The sequence below is a fragment of the Lagopus muta genome, chromosome 2, assembly GCF_023343835.1.
Source record: "Lagopus muta isolate bLagMut1 chromosome 2, bLagMut1 primary, whole genome shotgun sequence".
Lineage (NCBI taxonomy): Eukaryota > Metazoa > Chordata > Aves > Galliformes > Phasianidae > Lagopus > Lagopus muta.
The window spans coordinates 44047711-44066964 of record NC_064434.1 but is presented as its reverse complement, the minus strand read 5'-3'; the positions used below and the strand labels follow the sequence as shown (position 1 = coordinate 44066964).

Here is a 19254-nt window from a genome sequence, read left to right as displayed (position 1 = left end):
TGACGCTATGTTTTCTACAAGCTACTTCTGGTTTACCATTTCCCACACATCTTGCTCTTCTGAGATGTTTCCCTGAAGCAGTGCTGGAGAGGAGATGATGATTTCTGATGGCAGTGTCACTGACTGGCATTGATCCAGCAGTGTTGGGCAGGTGCCCTGTAGCAGGTCCCTCAGCTGCAGCCAGCACTGTGTCTGCAGGCTGGGAGTGGGTTTCCGGCTGGATTCAGGGTGCTTCAAAAGATGTATAGAGAACAAGGGGGAGGAGATTTCAGAAGTGAATCTGTGAGAGATCTAATCCCTCTGAGATGGTGCACTTCCTATTAACATCTCCATGGAGCGGAGTGCTTGCAGTATGCACCAGTGCCAGTGCTTTGGAGCTGGCTCGCAGCTCTGCATGGGTGAATGAGGAGGAGGGAGAGCTGGACTCTTAGGGCAGCCAGCCCAGCCTTCAGAGCGAGGGGAGACCTGCTCCAGGCTCAGATGGTGTCAGCTCTTCCTACCTCACAGCAGGGATGCTCAGCTGTACAGGCAGGCATCCTCTCTTGTATCTGGCCATGGCTATTGGCAGTTTTGTGGGCTTGAGTGGGAGCAACATGCTGACAGTCTGAGGATGAGTTTCTTTGCTGCCAGAGTGGCTTGGTTAACATAAGATTTGGGAGCAGAGGGGGAGGCAGTGTGGGGTTTTTTGTTTAAAATGAGAGGATAGACTAGATAGTGATGTTCCTTTTTTTTTTTTTTTTTTTTTTTCTTTACTCTTTCACAGCTCCAAATCTGCATAATATGCACAGGCATTTCAGAATTGTTCAGCTTGCTGGATGAGAGCTGTATCTTTTATAAGAGAGAGGAAATTGTTTAGGTGCAGTAAGGCTCTGTTTGTTCTCCCATACCGTCCCATACCTTGTTTCATAAGCAAGGATTCCCAGTGCTGGGATCACTGAATGCCCCGGAGAAGAATTGACAGGGCCTGCTGGTGGTCACCACAAACTGCAAATACCACGTGCCCAGCAATGGGCATATTACCAAGACACTTCAGCTGTGTGCAGCTCCTGTGGCCCAGGGGTCCACCATTTGTTAAACATCATATGAAATGCATTTCCCTTTATTTGAAGCATGATTGAGTGGTATCTTCCTTGGTTGCCTCCTATTTCTTGTTATTGTGGGGAACAGAGAAATATTCTTTATTCAGTCTTTGTGTTATTTTCAAATATGAAGCATAATTTGGAAGGCGTCAGTTTCCTCTTCTGTCATCTGTTTCCTTTCCAAGTTCATCTGTAGTTAAAACTGGTACCTTCTACCAGATTTATGTTCCCTGTGCTGCCTTTTATTGTTCCGCAATATCTTTGGGTAGGACAGCCAGCGCTGCATTAGTCAGATATTAGAAAAATGATGTATGTGTCTTTGGGAGGAAAAAGGATGACAAGTGAATTCTCTGCTAATTCTGAAGAGGTCAATGCAAAAGAAAATAATTAAAATCTGTTGTCTTAAGTAGACTTTTATTCAGGTTCAGAGTTGTACATTCTGAGGGCCAAGGAATTCTGGCCTATTTTTTTGCTAGTCCAGCTTCTTTTTGTGCCCACTGGAGAAAACATTTGGGCCAGTATTGAATCTTCTCAGCTTTTTTGTTACATGTTCTATCCTAGAGGCAAATCAGAGACTTAAGGGGCACTACATAAATGCTGTTACTTGAAATCTAACTAGCCATTGATTTAAGACTTTTTTTTCTTGTTATTGCACAGTTTTATAAAGAATTTATCACTTCAGCATATGAATATTTACAATATGCGTATGCTACATACATTTTTTCATGTAGGACGTAAAATAAGGAAGGGAGAGCAGTATTATCACAAGATACTGTTCTGATTAAATTATGCAAAAAAAAGAACATTACCCATTAACCACTTTTATTCTATTTAGTGATTATTTTTTTTAACTCTTGTAATTCATAACTGCATTAGATAAAAAGAGATAAGTAAAAATAGACATGTAAAAGAAGCTGAAATGTTTTTGTTTTTTTTTTTTCCTGTGCATGTTTGGATCTCTCTGTGAAGGCTTACCTTCTTTGCTGTTTATACAGCAGCATCATTGAAGTAGTAATCAAGAAAGGGCTTAACTTTGGCATCAATATTTAATTGCTTCTGGAGAACATTGCTCACGTATCACTTGCTGCATTACTTTCCCAGCAACAGAATAGTTCTTTTATTTTCTGTTAGGGTACTGTGATGATGAGCCTGCAGCTCAGGGTTCTTTGTGTGCTCACTGCTCCTCAGGGCTGCATGCTTCGAGGACTGCAGAGCTCAGCTGGTGGGACCTGCTCAATCTGCCTCACCTTGTGCTGCTCCCGCATATTGCACCAGGCATATAAAGTCTCACTTTCACTGTCAGCACCTTCTCAATGCCTCTGTCAGAGGCTGTATTCATATTTGCACTTTTTAGCTTGTCTAGTAGCTAGCTTTTTAGTATGTAGGTATTTTTGTACTTGAAAGATTTGGGATATTCCTGGAATTTAAAAATATTTTTGTTTAATTTACCCTACCATATTCACACTTTTTTTTTTTTTAGATTTTAGGTATATGTTTTTAAAATCCCTCAAAAGCATGAAATATTTGTTATCTTCTGAAGAAAATTGAGGAAGTAGACACATTGTTGAAATGCTGTGAATTATGTCTAATCAGATCCTGGAAGCGGAAGGGACTTTCTTATGTGGACTTCAGGATCCTTCCTCGGTCCCTCAGATACAAGCTTGACCCTCAGTGACAGAATAGGCTTGTAGGAAAAGTGGCAAGGAGAAATCTAAGCAGTGAGCAAGAGGAAAGAACTCTATTACAGAGTCACAGAATGGCCTGCGTTGGAAGAGGGACCTCAAGGATCATGAATCTCCAACCCGCCTGCCACCTGCAGGTCCACCAACCTCCCCATTTAATACCAGACCAGGCTGTCCAGGGCCCCATCCAATCTGCCTTTGAACACCTTCAGGGGCTTCCACAACCTCTCTGGGCAGCCTGTTCCAGCACCTCACCACTCTATTACAATCTTCTCTGAGTCTCTTAATTCCCTATTGCGTTCTAAGTCAGCAAAATTTCAACTTTAACACCACTAGCTCTAATCTTCTTCATTCATATCACCAAAAAATGACTTTATTTCAACCAAGCAAAGATTCTCATGGCTAAATATATATGGTAGGGAAGATGTATTTTGTGGTGCAACATGAAGCCCTAGCTTCAGAGGTGAAACCTCTAAGCAGAGTCAAATGATCCCACTGAGGGCATAAGGCCATACAGCACCTTGTGGGTGACTTGTCCTCGGAAAGAGCAGTCTCTTCTGCAATGTTAAAGGAGGCTGAGTTGTGCCGATGTTAAGTATACCTGTTTGATAGATATCATAGAATCATAGGATGGCTTGGGTTGGATGGGATCTTGAGGATCATCATTTTCAAACCCTCTGTCATTGGTCATTCAGAGTTGTACACAACAGATCACTGAAAAAAATTCAATTTTAGAAAAATCTGTTTTTCACAAAGAAAATATTTAGTATATAATCTTAAAAACCAGCTCTAATAAGATGAGATGATACCACACATGCGTCTTGCCCACTGGAAAACCCCTTCCAGTGAGTGCTATAGGTGCAGAAAATTGCAAGTGATTGCAGATCTGGTGAAGGCTTTTGATTAATTAAACATGGTGAAGAGGTGTGCAGGAGTAGGGTTTCTCAATCATGGAGGCTTTGCACCACAAATTTACCAAGGAGACTTTTGTACTTGAAGATGCATTCTTAGCTCATCTGCATTTATTGCCAGGAACAGCAGAGGTGGAAGGGAAAACTCCTCTTTTTTGTTACTTTGTTTAGGCATGATTTATAAGTAGTGCATAGAGAAGGAGGATGATTCCTGCTAGTAATACGACATTGGATAATGAACTGAGCATATTTGCCTTTCAGATGGAATAGGAAACAACTTTGACTTTGACTGCATAATAAAAGGAATGTGGAACTGGACTTTGCTTGGCCTGAGTAAGGAAGTAGTCCATCAAGAAATTTTTTTTTTACTGTGATTTTTTAGTTTTCCCTGAAGGGAAAGGAAGAGTAGTTTAAAAAAAAAAAAAATCTGTCATTTCACTGGCATCTGGCTAAAAAGCTGTTAAAGCTTTGAAGATAGAGAATGGAATGATCTTTCATTGGGTGAAGAAAAGGTTTATGTACTTACAAAGCAATGAATTCCATTAATACTGTGGAGGGTTAGTAATTTAAATTGGGCAGTATCTGAATTTAAAATATAATTTATTACAATATTTTGTCTTCTTTCTTTACAGGTTTGCTGATCCTCTGATACATTTCAGAATGCCGCTGGTAAAAAGAAACATAGACCCCAGGCATCTGTGCCACACAGCTCTGCCCCGAGGAATCAAAAATGAATTGGAATGTGTCACCAATATCTCCTTGGCAAATATAATCAGACAACTGAGCAGCTTAAGTAAGTACCTTGTCTCAGTATACCTGAGCTGATACATTGTACGTTCGCAGTTTCTGTGGCTGAAATATGAATTCTTTTTTCAAATTCCTGGTAGAACATTCTGGCTGAGCCTTCAATCTGCTCCTTTCTGACTAGCAACTAGCACTGACTTCTGTGGAAGGAATTTTACAAGTAGCATATCTCAGAACTGTTGAGCCGTATATTTCTGTTACCGGTGGACATGACAGAATATGATATTTGGTAGCTAATAAAGTTAGTAATTGCTAATTTTGGAACAATTATTGAGTAAGGAATATGGCAAAAAATATACCACTTTTTTTTTTAATGCTATTTGTTGTCAGATTGATTGTGTTGTGGTCATTACAAATAAAAAGTAGTAGTCTTTTAAAATTAATTAAATTAAAATTAAAACCAGAAACATAGTTGTTACATAGGATATCAAGCAGCTAAACATTTTATCTCCTTATTTGTCAACAATTTTTCCCTCAGTGCATCTTTTAAAGGATTGAATTCTTCTCAAGCCCTGCAAGTCTGAGGGAGTTTTTCTGCAAAGGCTGGTTTTTGGTTTTGTTTTGTTTTCTTAAAGTTACAGCAACTTTAAAAACATGTTAGGTGTACCAGCATAGTAGTGTTTTGAATTTCCAGTACTGCAGTTGTTTTTTAATCAGTAGGACACTAGTATTTTCCAGCCTACCAACACATTAAATATTAAAATGTGCATGCATATACATCCATAATGTGAAAAGCCTTTCAGCTCCATCAATATCTTAGGACCATAGGTGATGTAGCCTAATTTGTTAATTAGATTGATTTAGTTATTGGTTTGAGGGTATACTGTAGAGTGCTGTGCTTTGGCAGCCTTTCAAAGCTGTTAGTCTCTTCAGCCTAATAGGACACTCACTGAGGACACTGAATTATGTAATTGAGACAGGAATGCTTCCAGCACATACATATGAACATTATTAATGCAGCTGCTACAACAGCAAAGAAAAAAACAGCTGTTTAAATTCCTTTCAGTGAACCAAGAACATATCAGATTGGGATTCAGTAGATGTTCACCATGCATGGTCTTAAACAGCCAGTCTTTTGGTTTTCAGCTTTTCAGTTTTAAAGAACACCAACTTCCAACTCAACAGAAGTGGTGTCAGTGCTTAGGTTTTTGAAGTTTGACTGCATTTGCTGTGGTTTCTTGATTTTTACAAAGGTCATGCCTGACACTGTTTTTACAACTATTCAGAAAGAAGGTGGGATGGAAAGAACAGTTTCAGTTGTAAGGGACCTACACAGATCATTGAGTCCAGCTGTAAGAGTGCTTTGGGGCTGACCTGAAAATTGCAGTATATTAAGAGCGGTATCTGAATACCTGTTAAACAGTACCTAAAGGTAGGTACTGGGCATAAAACATAAAACACTTCTCTAAGAAGCCTGTTCTAGCGTTTAACTACATTTTTGGTGTCCAGAATGAACCACTCATGACATAGCTTTGTGCCATTTCCAAGTGTCCTGTCACTAGATACAAGAGAGAAAAGATGAGCACTTCCTTGTCCACTTTCCATCCTCAAGAAGTTGTAGAGAGCAATGAAACCACGACACAACCTCATTTCCTTCAAGCTTAACAAACCCAGTGTTCTCAGCTGCTCTTCATAAGAAGCAGTACTGCAGCAGAATGAACTTGAGGGATAAAATTAAATCCACATGTATTGCATTGTTAAGGATAGCACTTTCAAGGGAATGTAACAGTAATTATGTAAACTTCTTTTTTCTAAGAGGAGCGTGTGTCTACATGAAGTGTGCATACGTAGTGGTGAGCCCTAAATTAGCTGTTCACACCTAGGAGGGGTTCCTTTTATGACCTTGTGGCTCAGCAGTGGTCAGAAATACATGGAATGCTGGAGATAGCAAGAAATGCAAAAGAGGAGGGAAAAGGTACTAGTTTACAGAAGCAAGACCAGTGCAGGTCATTCTGATTATTTTTTTTTTTTAATATATACAACTGATGAGCATGAGCTGTAATTCAGCTTCTTGTTCTTCTTTTGAAATAGCATCATGTGCTTATAGTTTTTTTTTTATGGCCAGTATGTATACTGACTGAATTATTGAATTATTAATGTTCCTTTTTGCAGTTTAATACAATCAACTGATTCAGTTTTTCAAAGTGTAAGTTTTTGTTTTATATTGTGTGTGTCTTCAATAAAAACATTTTAACTCTACAGTTAAATAGAAATCGTTCGGCAGAATTAACGTTATTTCTCAGCCACATTAAGAATTGCTCTACAAAAACAGATGTCATGTTATAAAGGTATGAGTACTTCTGAAAATATGTTCTGAAAATCCAGAATTCTTTTAGTTTTTCTGACTGTTTGGGCTAGTAGTACTATGGATTCAAAAAGATTTGAGAGTCCTTCTGGCTTAGGAACATTGTCTCTTACTTGCTTTAATCCAAATAACCAGTCTGTACTTTGTTTTTCACTGTTAGTGGTATTCAAGGAGGCCTGCTGACATGCGGGTAAATTCTAGTAGCCATCTGAGTCGTAGCCAGCCAGAATAGTTTTGCAGCAATGCCTTGGCTTTGCTTCTCTGCAGTCCTTTCCATCTTGTTTTCTCTTGTTGACAAAGCTAGATTTCTCTCTGAGAGCTGAAACGCTGTGTTCTGTAGAGCCTCATCTTCTTTAAACTAAAGCTGCTTTTGCTTTTCACAGTAAAGTTTTGCAAATTGAAATGAATGTTCTTTAATCTGATTGGCAGTTTTTCATTTCTGCCTCTAAGATTTTTCTGTTACTGACTTTCAAACAGGATTAATCTTCTGCCATTAGACTCTCAGAACAAAGCATTATTAACCTTTCTTCTGATATGATTTGGACAAATAGCGCTATGATGAAATCAGAGATTTCAGTGCTTATATGATATAGAAAAACAGTATTTAGAAAAGCCAAGTGTATAATTTCGTCATTTATGCAGTTTAGTCTCCATTCCTAGAGATGTTCACAATAACTCAACTGAATTAATCCAGCAGGTGGATCTCATTAGACCTACTTTTCTCCTTAGTGCCGGTGAGGCCTCATTTGGAGTTCTGCATCCAGATGTGGAGTTCTCAGTACAGGAGAGACATAGACATGTTGGAGTGCATCCAGAGGAGGGCCACACAAATGATTCATGGAATTGAATGCCTCTACTACGAGGGCAGGCTGAGAGAGCTATGGCTGTTCAGCATGGAGAAGAGAAGGCTGCAAGGTTACCTGATAGTGGCCTTTCAGGATCTAAAGGGGAGCTACAGGAAAGAAGGGGGACAGAATCTTTAGCAGGGTCTGTGGTGACAGAACAAGGGGAAATGGCTTCAAGCTCAAAGGGGTTGGATTTAGGTTGAATAAATGGAAAAAATATTTTATGGTGAGGGTGGTGAGGCACTGGAACAGATTACCTGGAGATGTGGTTGAGGCCCCATCACTGGATACTTTCAAGTTGAGGCTGGATCAGGCCCTGGGCAACCTGATCTAGCTATGGTGCCCTCATTCAGAGGTCCTTTCTAACTCTAAGGATTCTGTTATTCTATTTTGAGCAGTGTGTGGGTTCAGCTGACATTCAGAGGTCCCTTTCAACCTCAACCATTCCATAGTTTTGGATGCTATTTGCGAGTAGAGCATGCCTGCAAAAACAATTCCTGTAAAATGACTGGAGTTCTGTGAGGTTGTTTTTTGTTTTAATATAAAATTAAAAGAGCTTTACATCAGTATGTGCCAGCTGCTGCGCATCTCTGTACAAATTCTTAATCCTTTCATAGTTTGTTAGTTGTATTGCTTTTAATTGTTCAAGTTGAGAAAACTTTTGACCTTAAAAAAAAAAAAAAGTAGAAATGAAAGAACATAAATAATTGTATCTTCTTTGAGTGATAAGCCCTGCCTTTCTCCCTGGAGCATAAAAACACATCAGTCTGCCTTGATCCTATAGTCACGATTGCCAGCAGGTAATTTTTTTTTCTCCTGTCTGTTCCCAGCTTTCTCTAACTTCATAAAAAGATCTGTCTTCTGACAGCTTTTCTGAGTGCTGTGGCAACAGAAACTCTCTGGACAGCAGCAGTAGCTGTCTGTTTCCTATCTGTTCCTTCCTGTATTTCTTGCTTTCTGATCATATCTGTTTTAGATAAATGCTTACCTACTTTTTTAGCAATATTGCAGATGTGTTAGGACTCCAGTACTGCCTGTGTTGATGTATGTCAGCCTATCATGTGTGAAGCATAACTGATATCGCTGTGCAGCTGTGCTGTTGTTAGAAGATGGGTAAATAGTTCTCTTGTGTGGATGCAACTTTCTTGTTCGATTTGCAACTACCAGCCAATCTTGTTTTTCCTTTTATACAGCTGTTCTCTGCAGACAAAATGTCTATATCACTTAAGGGACATAACTGATAGTGTGTTCCCAGTCTGACACTCCCATCTGGGGAGTGAAGTGTTTCTCGTTTTGAGTATTTTATGTGTTCACATTATGGATATTTATATTGCAAGCATTCGGACTGGAGCTTCTATTCAGTCATAGCAAGCTGTCAGTTACCTTTTAATCTTCTACACGTGTATAAAGAAAGAGGATGCTGCTTAACACTGTTTGCTAAGTTGGAGTGCACTTTATGTTAGTGAAAACGGTTTTCAATTAATGTTGTACTTCAGTAGCCTTTCCCCTCTTCCTTTCTTTTCTTTTTATTGCTTCCGAGTTTTACCATGTTGTCCTAATCAGTTATTTCTTTTTCTTGCCCCTTTTCATAAATTTCTTGGAGTAAAATGCTTAATTTGAACATGTTCTTTCTCCCCCATTTCTTTCTCTGCTCAGACTCTGATCTGCTCCAAAATTGGCCTTTGCTTGTGTTTGGTACTTTTGATACCCTGGTTGTCTGATAAATGCCTGTAAGATATTATTCTTGGTCCAGATTTGCTGGCTACAGGAACCTGATTGTCTCTTCATAATCAGACTGTCCCATTACAGTCCTTACAGTAAGTCCTTGTGGACTGCTTTTACATCTTCATAATGATAGATTCCTAATTAGCAGAGATGAAATATATGTAGTATGTGGTTTTCCAGACCGTGCTCATCCACAGCCACTGAAGTTTTCAAGGAGCTACTAACAATCTAACCTCCAAGCTAGGAAGGCAGTTCAGTCTATTAACTTCCATGCCGTCTCCTAGGCAAGGTTGGATGAGGCCCTGGTCCTAGTGCATGATTTAGTGGTTGCAACCCTGCCTGTGGCAGGGGAGATGGATCTAGAGGATCTTTGGAGGTCCCTTCCGACTCAAACCATTCTATGATTCTGTGACTTCTAGCCACTGAGCTGAGATTGAAATGATCCTGATGAGAGGCAAGCCAAGAAAACTCGAATACTCCTTGCTTTTTGCTAAAACGTTTAATTAAAGGAAATTAATGGAGTGAAGATCTGAAGTTGAATTAACAGCCAATGAATATATTACATTATGTGTCAGAATTAATGGAGGAAGAAAAAATACATTAATAGAGAGAAAACTTTCTTCTTCTGCTACATAAAGGGACCCTGATTATAAATGCTATGGCTTATGTAGTAATTAATTATCCTGAAAGAGTATTTTCTATACTAAATTGTGTGAGAAGGAACTGTTCAGTACCTAGTGATACAATTCTGCATAGTGTGAAATATTGGGAACGGATAGAGAAGTAGGACATGGGTTTTTACTTCTGTTCTTGTTCTGTGCTTCTCTTGTTACAAAACTCACTAGACAAAAACATTGCTTACTGTGAGAATGGAATTGAAAGAAAAGAAATCAAGGGATGATAGCATGTAAGTGGGTAACAGACTGAATTCTGAGCTTATTCTTTCCGATATTTTATGAATTTCTACATCCTTTTCAAAAATCAAACAATTGGCTTGGGGTTTACTAGTAATCTTCTTGTATTTGCAATTATAGTGATGTGTTATGGTATTGAGCACTTAAAGTGCACGATTTATTTATTTATTCAGATATCTACTTAAAAGTTAGACCATGGTTCCTGAAGGCTGCTTGTCTCGTAATGCATCTGAGGGATGCTGTTTCAGGTTTAGGTGCAGTTGAAGGGCCTAGGATGTCTTTACTATCCTTTTGCATTTCTGAAGAAAAGAAGTGGCTTCTTCCACAACCCCTGCATAAGGATTCAAGTCTCTCTCTTTTCTGACAGCCTGTAACTCCATCTGAAGGTAACTGATCTAGTGTTGTAAAATGATTAATTAAAACACCCTTTCCATAAACTTTACTAATGGACACCACAAAGTATGCACTAATTCAGGTGAATTTAAGGACTGGAATTTTGAGTGAGACTACTAATTTATACCCTGATACAACAGTGTACTTAGGTGGTTCCATAGGAATTTGTATAACACCATCTATTACTTAAACTAATCCAAGCAAATAGAGGTCTTTAATTAACTTGAATTATGTTTCAAAACATTATGTGGAGACTCTAGTTGATTTCAGTTCATCTGATACATCCTCCAGTCTTAAGAACCAGACAAAACCAGTGTTTTTTATACCATGGTATCCCTTCTTGCTACTGTACTGGCTTTGTAGAGATTATTCATTTGTGCAGAAAAGCCAGTTCTGGACAAAGGTTTAAGCAATTATAGGGGAAAACTAGGAGAAAAATGGTGAAAGATGAGAACTGTAAAACTGGTCCATAGCCTTTTCAGATTTTATAATCCATTGTATACTTACTGCCATAGTGATGAATAGGAGTTGATGATGCATGTTTTGGTAGGTTTAATTTAAAAGATTGAGGAAGGCAGTATTGTTATTTTTATTCTATTACAGTTAGTAGCTACTCACTAGTATGTGATTTTCAGCTTGTAAGTCTGTTCTAAATGTCAGGAAAAGAATTGTCCAAAAAAGGTGATCAAAACATGTGCACCTTCTTGGAGAGCAGAAGGACTATGTGTCGCTTCCAGGACATTTTATTTCTCTGTCACAAAAATGGACACTGACACCAGAGGAAGCTGCATTCTGGTGTTGCTTTCTTACTGCAGGTTATTACTGAGCCAATTGTTACAAGAGAAGTTGCAAAAAAATTAAGGTGTTATAATACATTCCCAAATTAAAGATTAATTGTAGTATATCCTCTTATTTAAGTGTGCTGTCTTAATGAATGGCAAAGTGATAGACTGAGAACAACAGTAAGTAGCATTTGTGGCAATGTGACTTGCCTTTTCAAAATCACAAATCTAAGCGTACTTCTGATCAATAAACTAAGTTTTACAAATACAATAAAAATAAGCTTTTCACAGATGCTGAAATAATTTATTTACAGAAATCTGTTGTAATTTTAATAGCCAAACAAATCACTGTTTTTTTTTTAATCTGGTATTATGTATCCAGCTGTGACCAAGACCCCAAGGCATTATTATTTTAATTGTCATAGTCATCTGTCATTCTCTTTATTGTACTGCATGAAACATGAGTAGTGCTTTTGAGCAAACAGTCCCATAATGGTGTAAGTGTTCTCTCTGTTAACAATACTTTGGTAGTACTAATTTTATGAAATTGAATTAGTTTTGATTTCCTGTTATTCTAACCTGTCATCTATAAGTTAAGTGAAATTTGAGCAACTTTTTTTGTTGTTGTTAAATACTGGATATCCTACTGTTGGGTTTGAAACAGTGGGGGGTTTTTTGTATTTTTTTTTTTTTGTGGGTTTTTGTCATGTTTTGTCATTGTTATGACTTGTAATCGTATCTTTTGTAAACCATTTGAAATTGAAGATACATTCAAATGGAGTACACAAAAAAGAACAGTAGAAGAAATACTGTATTAAAAGTGTTATATATGTATTATACGTAGTACTCTTTCAAAAGGAAATTATACATTTCTCTGGAAGCAAACATTGTTTTGCTTAGAACGTTTAGTTCCATATGCTTCAAGGTTTAAAAAAAAATAATAAATTGGCAACAGGATTGTAGGTAGAGACATTATGGTTGCATACCACTTCAAATGTGACAGGTTGCTTTTAATGTATTTTCCATTTGAGGATTAATGTTCATAAGCATAGGCAATTATCCTGTGCAGTATGTTTATATTTGTGTGCAACATTATAAAAAGATTTTGAGACATATTATTTGGAATTGGAGCTCATTAATGAGAGATGAATTGTAGGCCTGATGAAATGATACAGATAAACTAGCCTTAAAATACATCTGTAAAAAGTAAGTCAATGAGTTTTAGAGCTTGCAATTTACTTTTTATTTCATACATGAAATTTAATACTTGATATTAATGTGTATGTCTCTGAATATTACATGAGTTGTCTAATTAAATTGAATAATTGGGTATATCTGAATATATTATCAAGAATAGATTAAACCTGCTTATAGTAAATTTATATTAAAAAATTTAGTATTCTTGCTCATTGTTAAGTAATTTCTCTTGCTTTAGATACAGGTTAAAGAGCATAAGCTTTTCAGAGTTTCAAGATGTATATAAGAAAGTCTTGTGTTAAGCGAGTTGCTAGCTAAACAGACTTTATTGTTAACTTTCCATTTCTTTTAATGTGGTGTAGAACTTCAAGAAATATGGTTCCCAGAATGGCTGTGCCTTTGATCTCTTCTTACTGTGTCTAGTAACAGATGCCTCAAGAATTATAAGAACAAGATAAGAACGTGTGATACTTTTTTCATAGAATTACCAAAGTTGGAAAAGACCTCCGAGATCATCCAGTCCAACCATCCACCTACCACCAATATTTCCCCACTAAACCATGTCCCTCAGTACATCATCTGAAAGTTTCTTGAACACCTCCAGGGATGGTGACTCAACCATCTCCCAGGCAGCTTGTTACGGCGCCTGACTGCCGTAACAAGAAATTGGAGAAGAAATTTTTCCTAACATCAAATCTTAATATCCCCGACAGGGGAGATGGGGAACTTGGGCTATAAAGTCTCCTGAGCCTCCTCTTCTCCAGACTAAACAATCCTATTTCCCTCAGCTGCTCTTCATACAAGTTCTGCAGAGTTCTGCAGAACTCTCACTGCTTTGTTGTCCTTCTCTGAGCATGCTCCAGGGCCTCAATGTCTTCCTTGCAGTGAGGGGCCCAAAACTGAACACAGTGCTCGAGATGTGGCCTCACCAGTGCTGAGAGTACAGAGAGATGATCACTTCCCTACTCCTGTTGGCAATGCTATTTCTGATACAAGCCAGTATACCATTGGCCTTCTTAGCTACTTGGGCACGCTGCTGGCTCATGTTCATCTGAGTGTTGACTACCACCACCAGATCCATTTCTTCTGCACAGTCTCCCAGTCATTCTACCCTAAGCCCATAGTGTTGCTTGGGATTATCGTGGCCAAAGTGCAGGACCTGGCACTTGGTCCAGAACTTCATCCCACTGGCCTCAGCCCCCAGTGATCCAGCCAGTCCAGATCCCTCTGAAGGACCTTCCTACCCCCTGGCAGACTTCCAGCCAACTTGGTGTCATCTGCAAACTTAGTGAGAGTGCACTCAGTGCCCTCATCCAGGTCATCAACAAAAATACTGAACAGGACAGGCCCCAGTACCGACCCCATTGGGGGCACCATTCCTGACCAGTCATCAGCTGTGTTTTACTCCATTCACCACCAGCCCTCAATCCAGTCCTGTACCCAGCAGAGTGTACCTGCCCAGGTTGTGGGCTGCCAGCTTCTCTAGAAGAATCTGTTGAAGGCAGTGTCAAAAGCTTTGCTGAAATCTAGATGGACTATGTCAATAGCTTTTCCCTCATCCTCCAGGTAGGTCTTCTTCTAGAAGAAGATCATATTGATAAAAAGCAGGACCTGACTTTCGTGAACCCATGCTGACCGGGCCTGATCCTCTAGTTGACCCACACATGCTACGTGATATCACTCAGGGTGATCTGCTCCATAACCTTTTCTGGCACAGAGATCAGACTGATGCACCTGTAGTTCCCTGGATCCTTCTTACAACCCTTCTAGATGGGAGTCACATTGGCAGGCCTCCAATCCTTTGGGACCTCTCTGGTTGATCAGGAATGCAAATAGATGGTGGAAGGTGGCTTGGCAATGACCTCTGACTGTTCCCTCAACTCTCTTAGGTGGATTGCATCTGAATCTTTGGACTTGTGACAGTCCAGGTAGAGTAGTAGTAGGTCTCTTAATTTTTTCCACCTGAATCGAGGGTGGTTTATTCTGCTTCCCATCCCAGACTTCCAGGTGAGGGGGTAGAGTACCCCAAGGATAATTGGTCAGAGTTTTAAAGGCAGATGTAAAGAAGGCATTGAGAACTTCAGCCTTTTCCTTATCCTCACTGGTCACGTTCCCCATTTTCTAATATTCTCTTAGCCTTCAACTGCTTCCAGTTTGAAAACCTCTTCAACTAGCTGGGGTTTCTATGCATTTGCTGATGATCGGTGTGTTTCTTTTCCATAAGTTAGTGCTGTTGGAAAGCTTTGGTCTCTCCTGATTCAGGTCATTTATGAATATCTAAAATAGCATAGATCCCAGTACAGAAGGCAATGAAACCTCCCCTTTCTTACCTGTGAAGACCAGTTTATTCCCACCCTCTGTTCTATACCATTTCAGGGATTACTTATCCTTGCTGTGGCTCTACTTTTTACATTCTGGCTCAGTTTTTTGAAAAGCTTTGCTTAGGGACTTTCTAACTCTTGGAACTAATCTAGGTCATTGCACTCCATCCTCATGCTTATGAACCTGATGAGGTTTCCCTTTATAAAAGCCGTGTTGACTCTTCTCTAACAAGTCATCCAGGTGGCTACAATTCAGTTTTTATAATAATTTGTACTAATTTGCCTGAATGTCAGGCTTACAGGCCTGAAGTTCTCAAAATATACTCAATGACAAAAATTTGAAACTTAGTATCGTGCTTGCCACCTTCCAGTGTGTATTATGGAGATTTTACAAATTGTTACTGATTCTGTACTCTTTGTTTTGTTAATTTATTTTGTTGATTTGTATATAGTCACTTCAGTTACTTTGACAGGTCTCCCACAGAGAAGAGTTTTGGTGTGAGGATGTCTCTAGTTCATTGCCACACTACTGGAAGGTGTTAATTCAGCTTGCTTGCAGTGATCTTGTCTTCTCTGAGTGTTCCTCTTATATCTTTGTTATCAGCTGACTCTACAGATTCCTTTTCAGGCTTTCTTGTTCTTCATATGTTTGAAGGAATATTTGCTAGTAGCTTGATAGTTGCTCCTTGGGTTAATTTTCATGTAAATTATAAATCCCCCTTTTATAATCTGTTGTATTTATAGTTGTGCTTTTTTTCTCCTATTACTTAAGTATTAATAAATGATATGCACTAGCCTCATGCTGACCACGTGCCATCCATGTGGTATCCTTATATAGTTGACACACCACCTGTGGCAATTTAACTTTTCCTCCTTATGTCTTTGTGTATTCATTTTTATTTATTCGTCTAGACCTATTGTGCAGTGAAGGCAAAGATTTCATAAAAATATTTTCCTCAAACCAGGGAGCATTAGAAGCACTCTATGAGGCACTCCATCTGTACAAGAGAAATAATTACTGAGCCTTTTCTCAGACTTGGATCTCCTTGTCTGCTGGACTAAATGTGTGATGTCCGTTGAACTGAATGAAAGAAATTCTTCTTCTTTACTTCAGTGTAAAGTAATCAGTTACTAGAATTTTGACCTGCCAAAGTATAATATATTATTTTAATGTGCATCTTTTAATACATTGTTTCTAATAAACTTAGTTGTAGACATCTGATGTTTCATTTTTGAAAGGTCTTTTGAACCGCAGGAGAGGGAGATGTGCTTTAAGAAGTGTTGAGATTGATTTCACATGGAAAGTTCAGTTAATGCTTATACAGAAGCAGCTTTAGATGCTGTAAATCTTCCTTTTATACAAATCCAAGAAACTAATTGGTCTAGTTCCTTGGATATCTGCACAGTTCAGTCAGTTTAAACCAGCTGAATGTCTCTTTAATACTGTAATGTATTAAATAATTTCATTTATCATAAATAAATTAAAAATTACTATTTAACTTTTATTTACGTTTTTGAAGCATTCTGAACTAGCTTAGTGAGTATAGACTGTTGCAACTGATAATCATGCACCTTAAATTTACTTATTCGGTAATTATTAGAAATCTTTCTAAAGGCAGGCTCATTTTGTTGGGTATACTTGCTTATCTTCTTGCTTATCTATGCTTTCCTTTCCTGTTTTAGGTAAATATGCTGAAGATATATTTGGTGAACTTTTCAATGAAGCACACAGTTTCTCATTTAGAGTCAACTCCTTACAAGAACGTGTAGATCGCTTATCTGTCAGTGTTACACAACTTGATCCAAAGGAAGAGGAATGTAAGTTAAGACCTGTGTTAAAGGCTTCTTATTTTGTCACTCAAACATCACCAATATGGATGGTGATTATTTCATAACATTCATTCCATAAAATGGAAATAATAATAGTTTAAATTACATTTATAAGAACAGAGCAAAATATGACAGTGAGGATCATTTGAAACTTTAATACTATTGTGATTCATATTAATAGTATTACTTTGTAACATGGGAATTCCTGGGAGTACAGCTTCATTTTATATTTTAACCTTCCTAATGATTGCCATGGTATGTAACTGTTTGTTCAGGTAGGGTTTTTGCATTGAACTTGCTAGCATCTTAGATTGTGTATGAAGTTATACTCCTATAGCTCCATTTACAATGGATGAATTATTCCCTTGAATTCTTCCTAAATTGCTTTAAGTAGTGTAGAGATTGGTGGCTCTGAGAAGACAAGTTACTCCTGACACAAGTTACTCGTGACACTCAAGAGGATGTGGCTTGTGCTTACAAAATAGAAATTTTATTGGATTTAAATAGTATGTGAGCTTTGTGATGACCATGAGAACATTGATTAGCTAATATGCAAATATGAAACTTTTTTGCCTTCCTGGATATCTTTTATTACAGGTGAAATAATGGAAGATCCTGTAACCCCAGTTTTAAGGGTATTCTAGACTATGTGGTTAAGATGTGGAAAATAGAGCAACATCTGGTCATGAAAAATAACTTCAGATGGATTGTGAGATCCAGTTATAAAGTGTAGAAAGATGTTTCAGTTCTGAATGTTTAGGTATGATAGTGGTGTGTAATTCAGGAAAAATGAAGTGTCAAACCAGTAACGTGGTCTTTGGCTGTGTTCTTTTACCTATGTTGAAATTTCAGTATTAACAAAAATCAAATTAAGGAAATTTAGATACTGTACCTTGCGTGACAGTTATTTTAGAGCAGCTTTCAAAAGACAGCTGTTAACAGCTAGTAGCAGATTTTCCACAAAACCATGACTTGCCTAGGGGAATTCTTACATAAAGGGGATTTTCCAAGTCTCTTGACAGCTGAGCATTAATCATACATACTTGTTTTTCCAATAAAATGCCATATTTACTATGATTGGATAATGGCAAAAATCCTTTTTATGTACAGTAATAGATTGTCAGCAATTGTAATCTTTTAATGGCTATAACACACCAGATTGTTAATTTCACTTCCACGTTTACCCTGGGCAACCTAGTTTCTGTTATAATCAGAGTAGGATTTACATTGATGTAACTGGTCTGGTATGGCAACCATTCACATTCCTCGAAAATTTGGAGATCATACAGTTAAAGTGTCTTAAGGATGTCACAGGACAGCAAGATGGAAATTTGTACTTTCCAGTAAGTGGCCTTTGACAAGTTTGGTTGTAGGTTTCATTACTAAATATTCATACCTATTTGATGCTAGAGAATCGCCAGAGATATTTTTAAAGACAATATATCCCTGATGTACTGGTAATAACTTTTCACAGTACTGCATATATTGTAGGATGTATTTATTAAAGTGTATATATAAGAAAAGAGACAGACGTTGCAATTAAAGAAAACAGGGCTGCAGAGAAGTCTACTTGATCCAGTCCAGTGTGAATAAATGTGACTTGAATCTGATATCCTGGATTTGTCTCTTACTCTATAAGAGAGGAGTGACAGCTCATGCATCAGAAGAACACATGCAATCCTCAGTGTCAGGAGCTATTAAATGACTGCTTTTATTAACCTAAGAAGTCCTTGAGCCATATCTAGTCTCCCTTATTCGCAAATGTCTGCCCTGGATGAGGAACAGATGAGAGTAAAGAAGATGAGTAGAAAACAGTGTATTTTCTCAAAAAACATGGATCAGGATACCTTTTCACTTTCAGTGTCCTCTTTTGAGCTTGAAATTTACAAGTTTATCACAAATGATCTTGTGTTAGCCCTGGCCTGTGCTGAAATAACTGGAGAAAGGTAATGCTTAAAGATTTGGGGAAGGCATTTGAATTTATCTCGCATTTTCCTTACTCTCTATGCAAGAATTAAGCAATTTTCAGTATTTCTGTTCAGCTAACAGCATGTGCAAAATGGGCTATACTTACAAAATGAGTCTCATTTGATAGTTCTTTGCCAGCAGGCAGTAATAAAAGATGTAATGGGTTCCTTTGGGCCCAGTGCTATTACACAAGAGGAAAATAAAAAGATTCATTTAAAGCTAAGCAGCATGAACAAGACCAGCCCAAGTCAGATTCACTGAAAAAGGTGCAGATACTTGACAGGTGTTTCTGATAGAGAAGATACACATTTTTCTGATAGGAAAAAAGCTCTGCGTGTTTAAATAGTCTGTGTGTTTTCTCATTGTTTTCAGTTAATTTAATATCTCTGTAAAGAATAAAATCAAATGAAAGTAAGATTAGAATTGTATCCTGAAGAAACTGACTCTTTGCACGCAACCCTGTCACAGAAAAGCAGTGAAATAAGTGTGGTCTGTATG

The 19254-nt window shown here is 38.0% G+C and overlaps 1 protein-coding gene across 1 annotated transcript in view; it reads left to right on the top strand.

Moving 5' to 3' along the window:
- Positions 1–19254, top strand: part of WASF1 (WASP family member 1) — a 78867-nt gene that overhangs the window by 47119 nt on the left and 12494 nt on the right. Inside the window, 2 exon segments of the mRNA XM_048936383.1 lie at positions 4305–4465; positions 16642–16776. Coding sequence (XP_048792340.1) covers positions 4333–4465; positions 16642–16776 — 268 coding nt within the window. The 5' untranslated portion in view covers positions 4305–4332.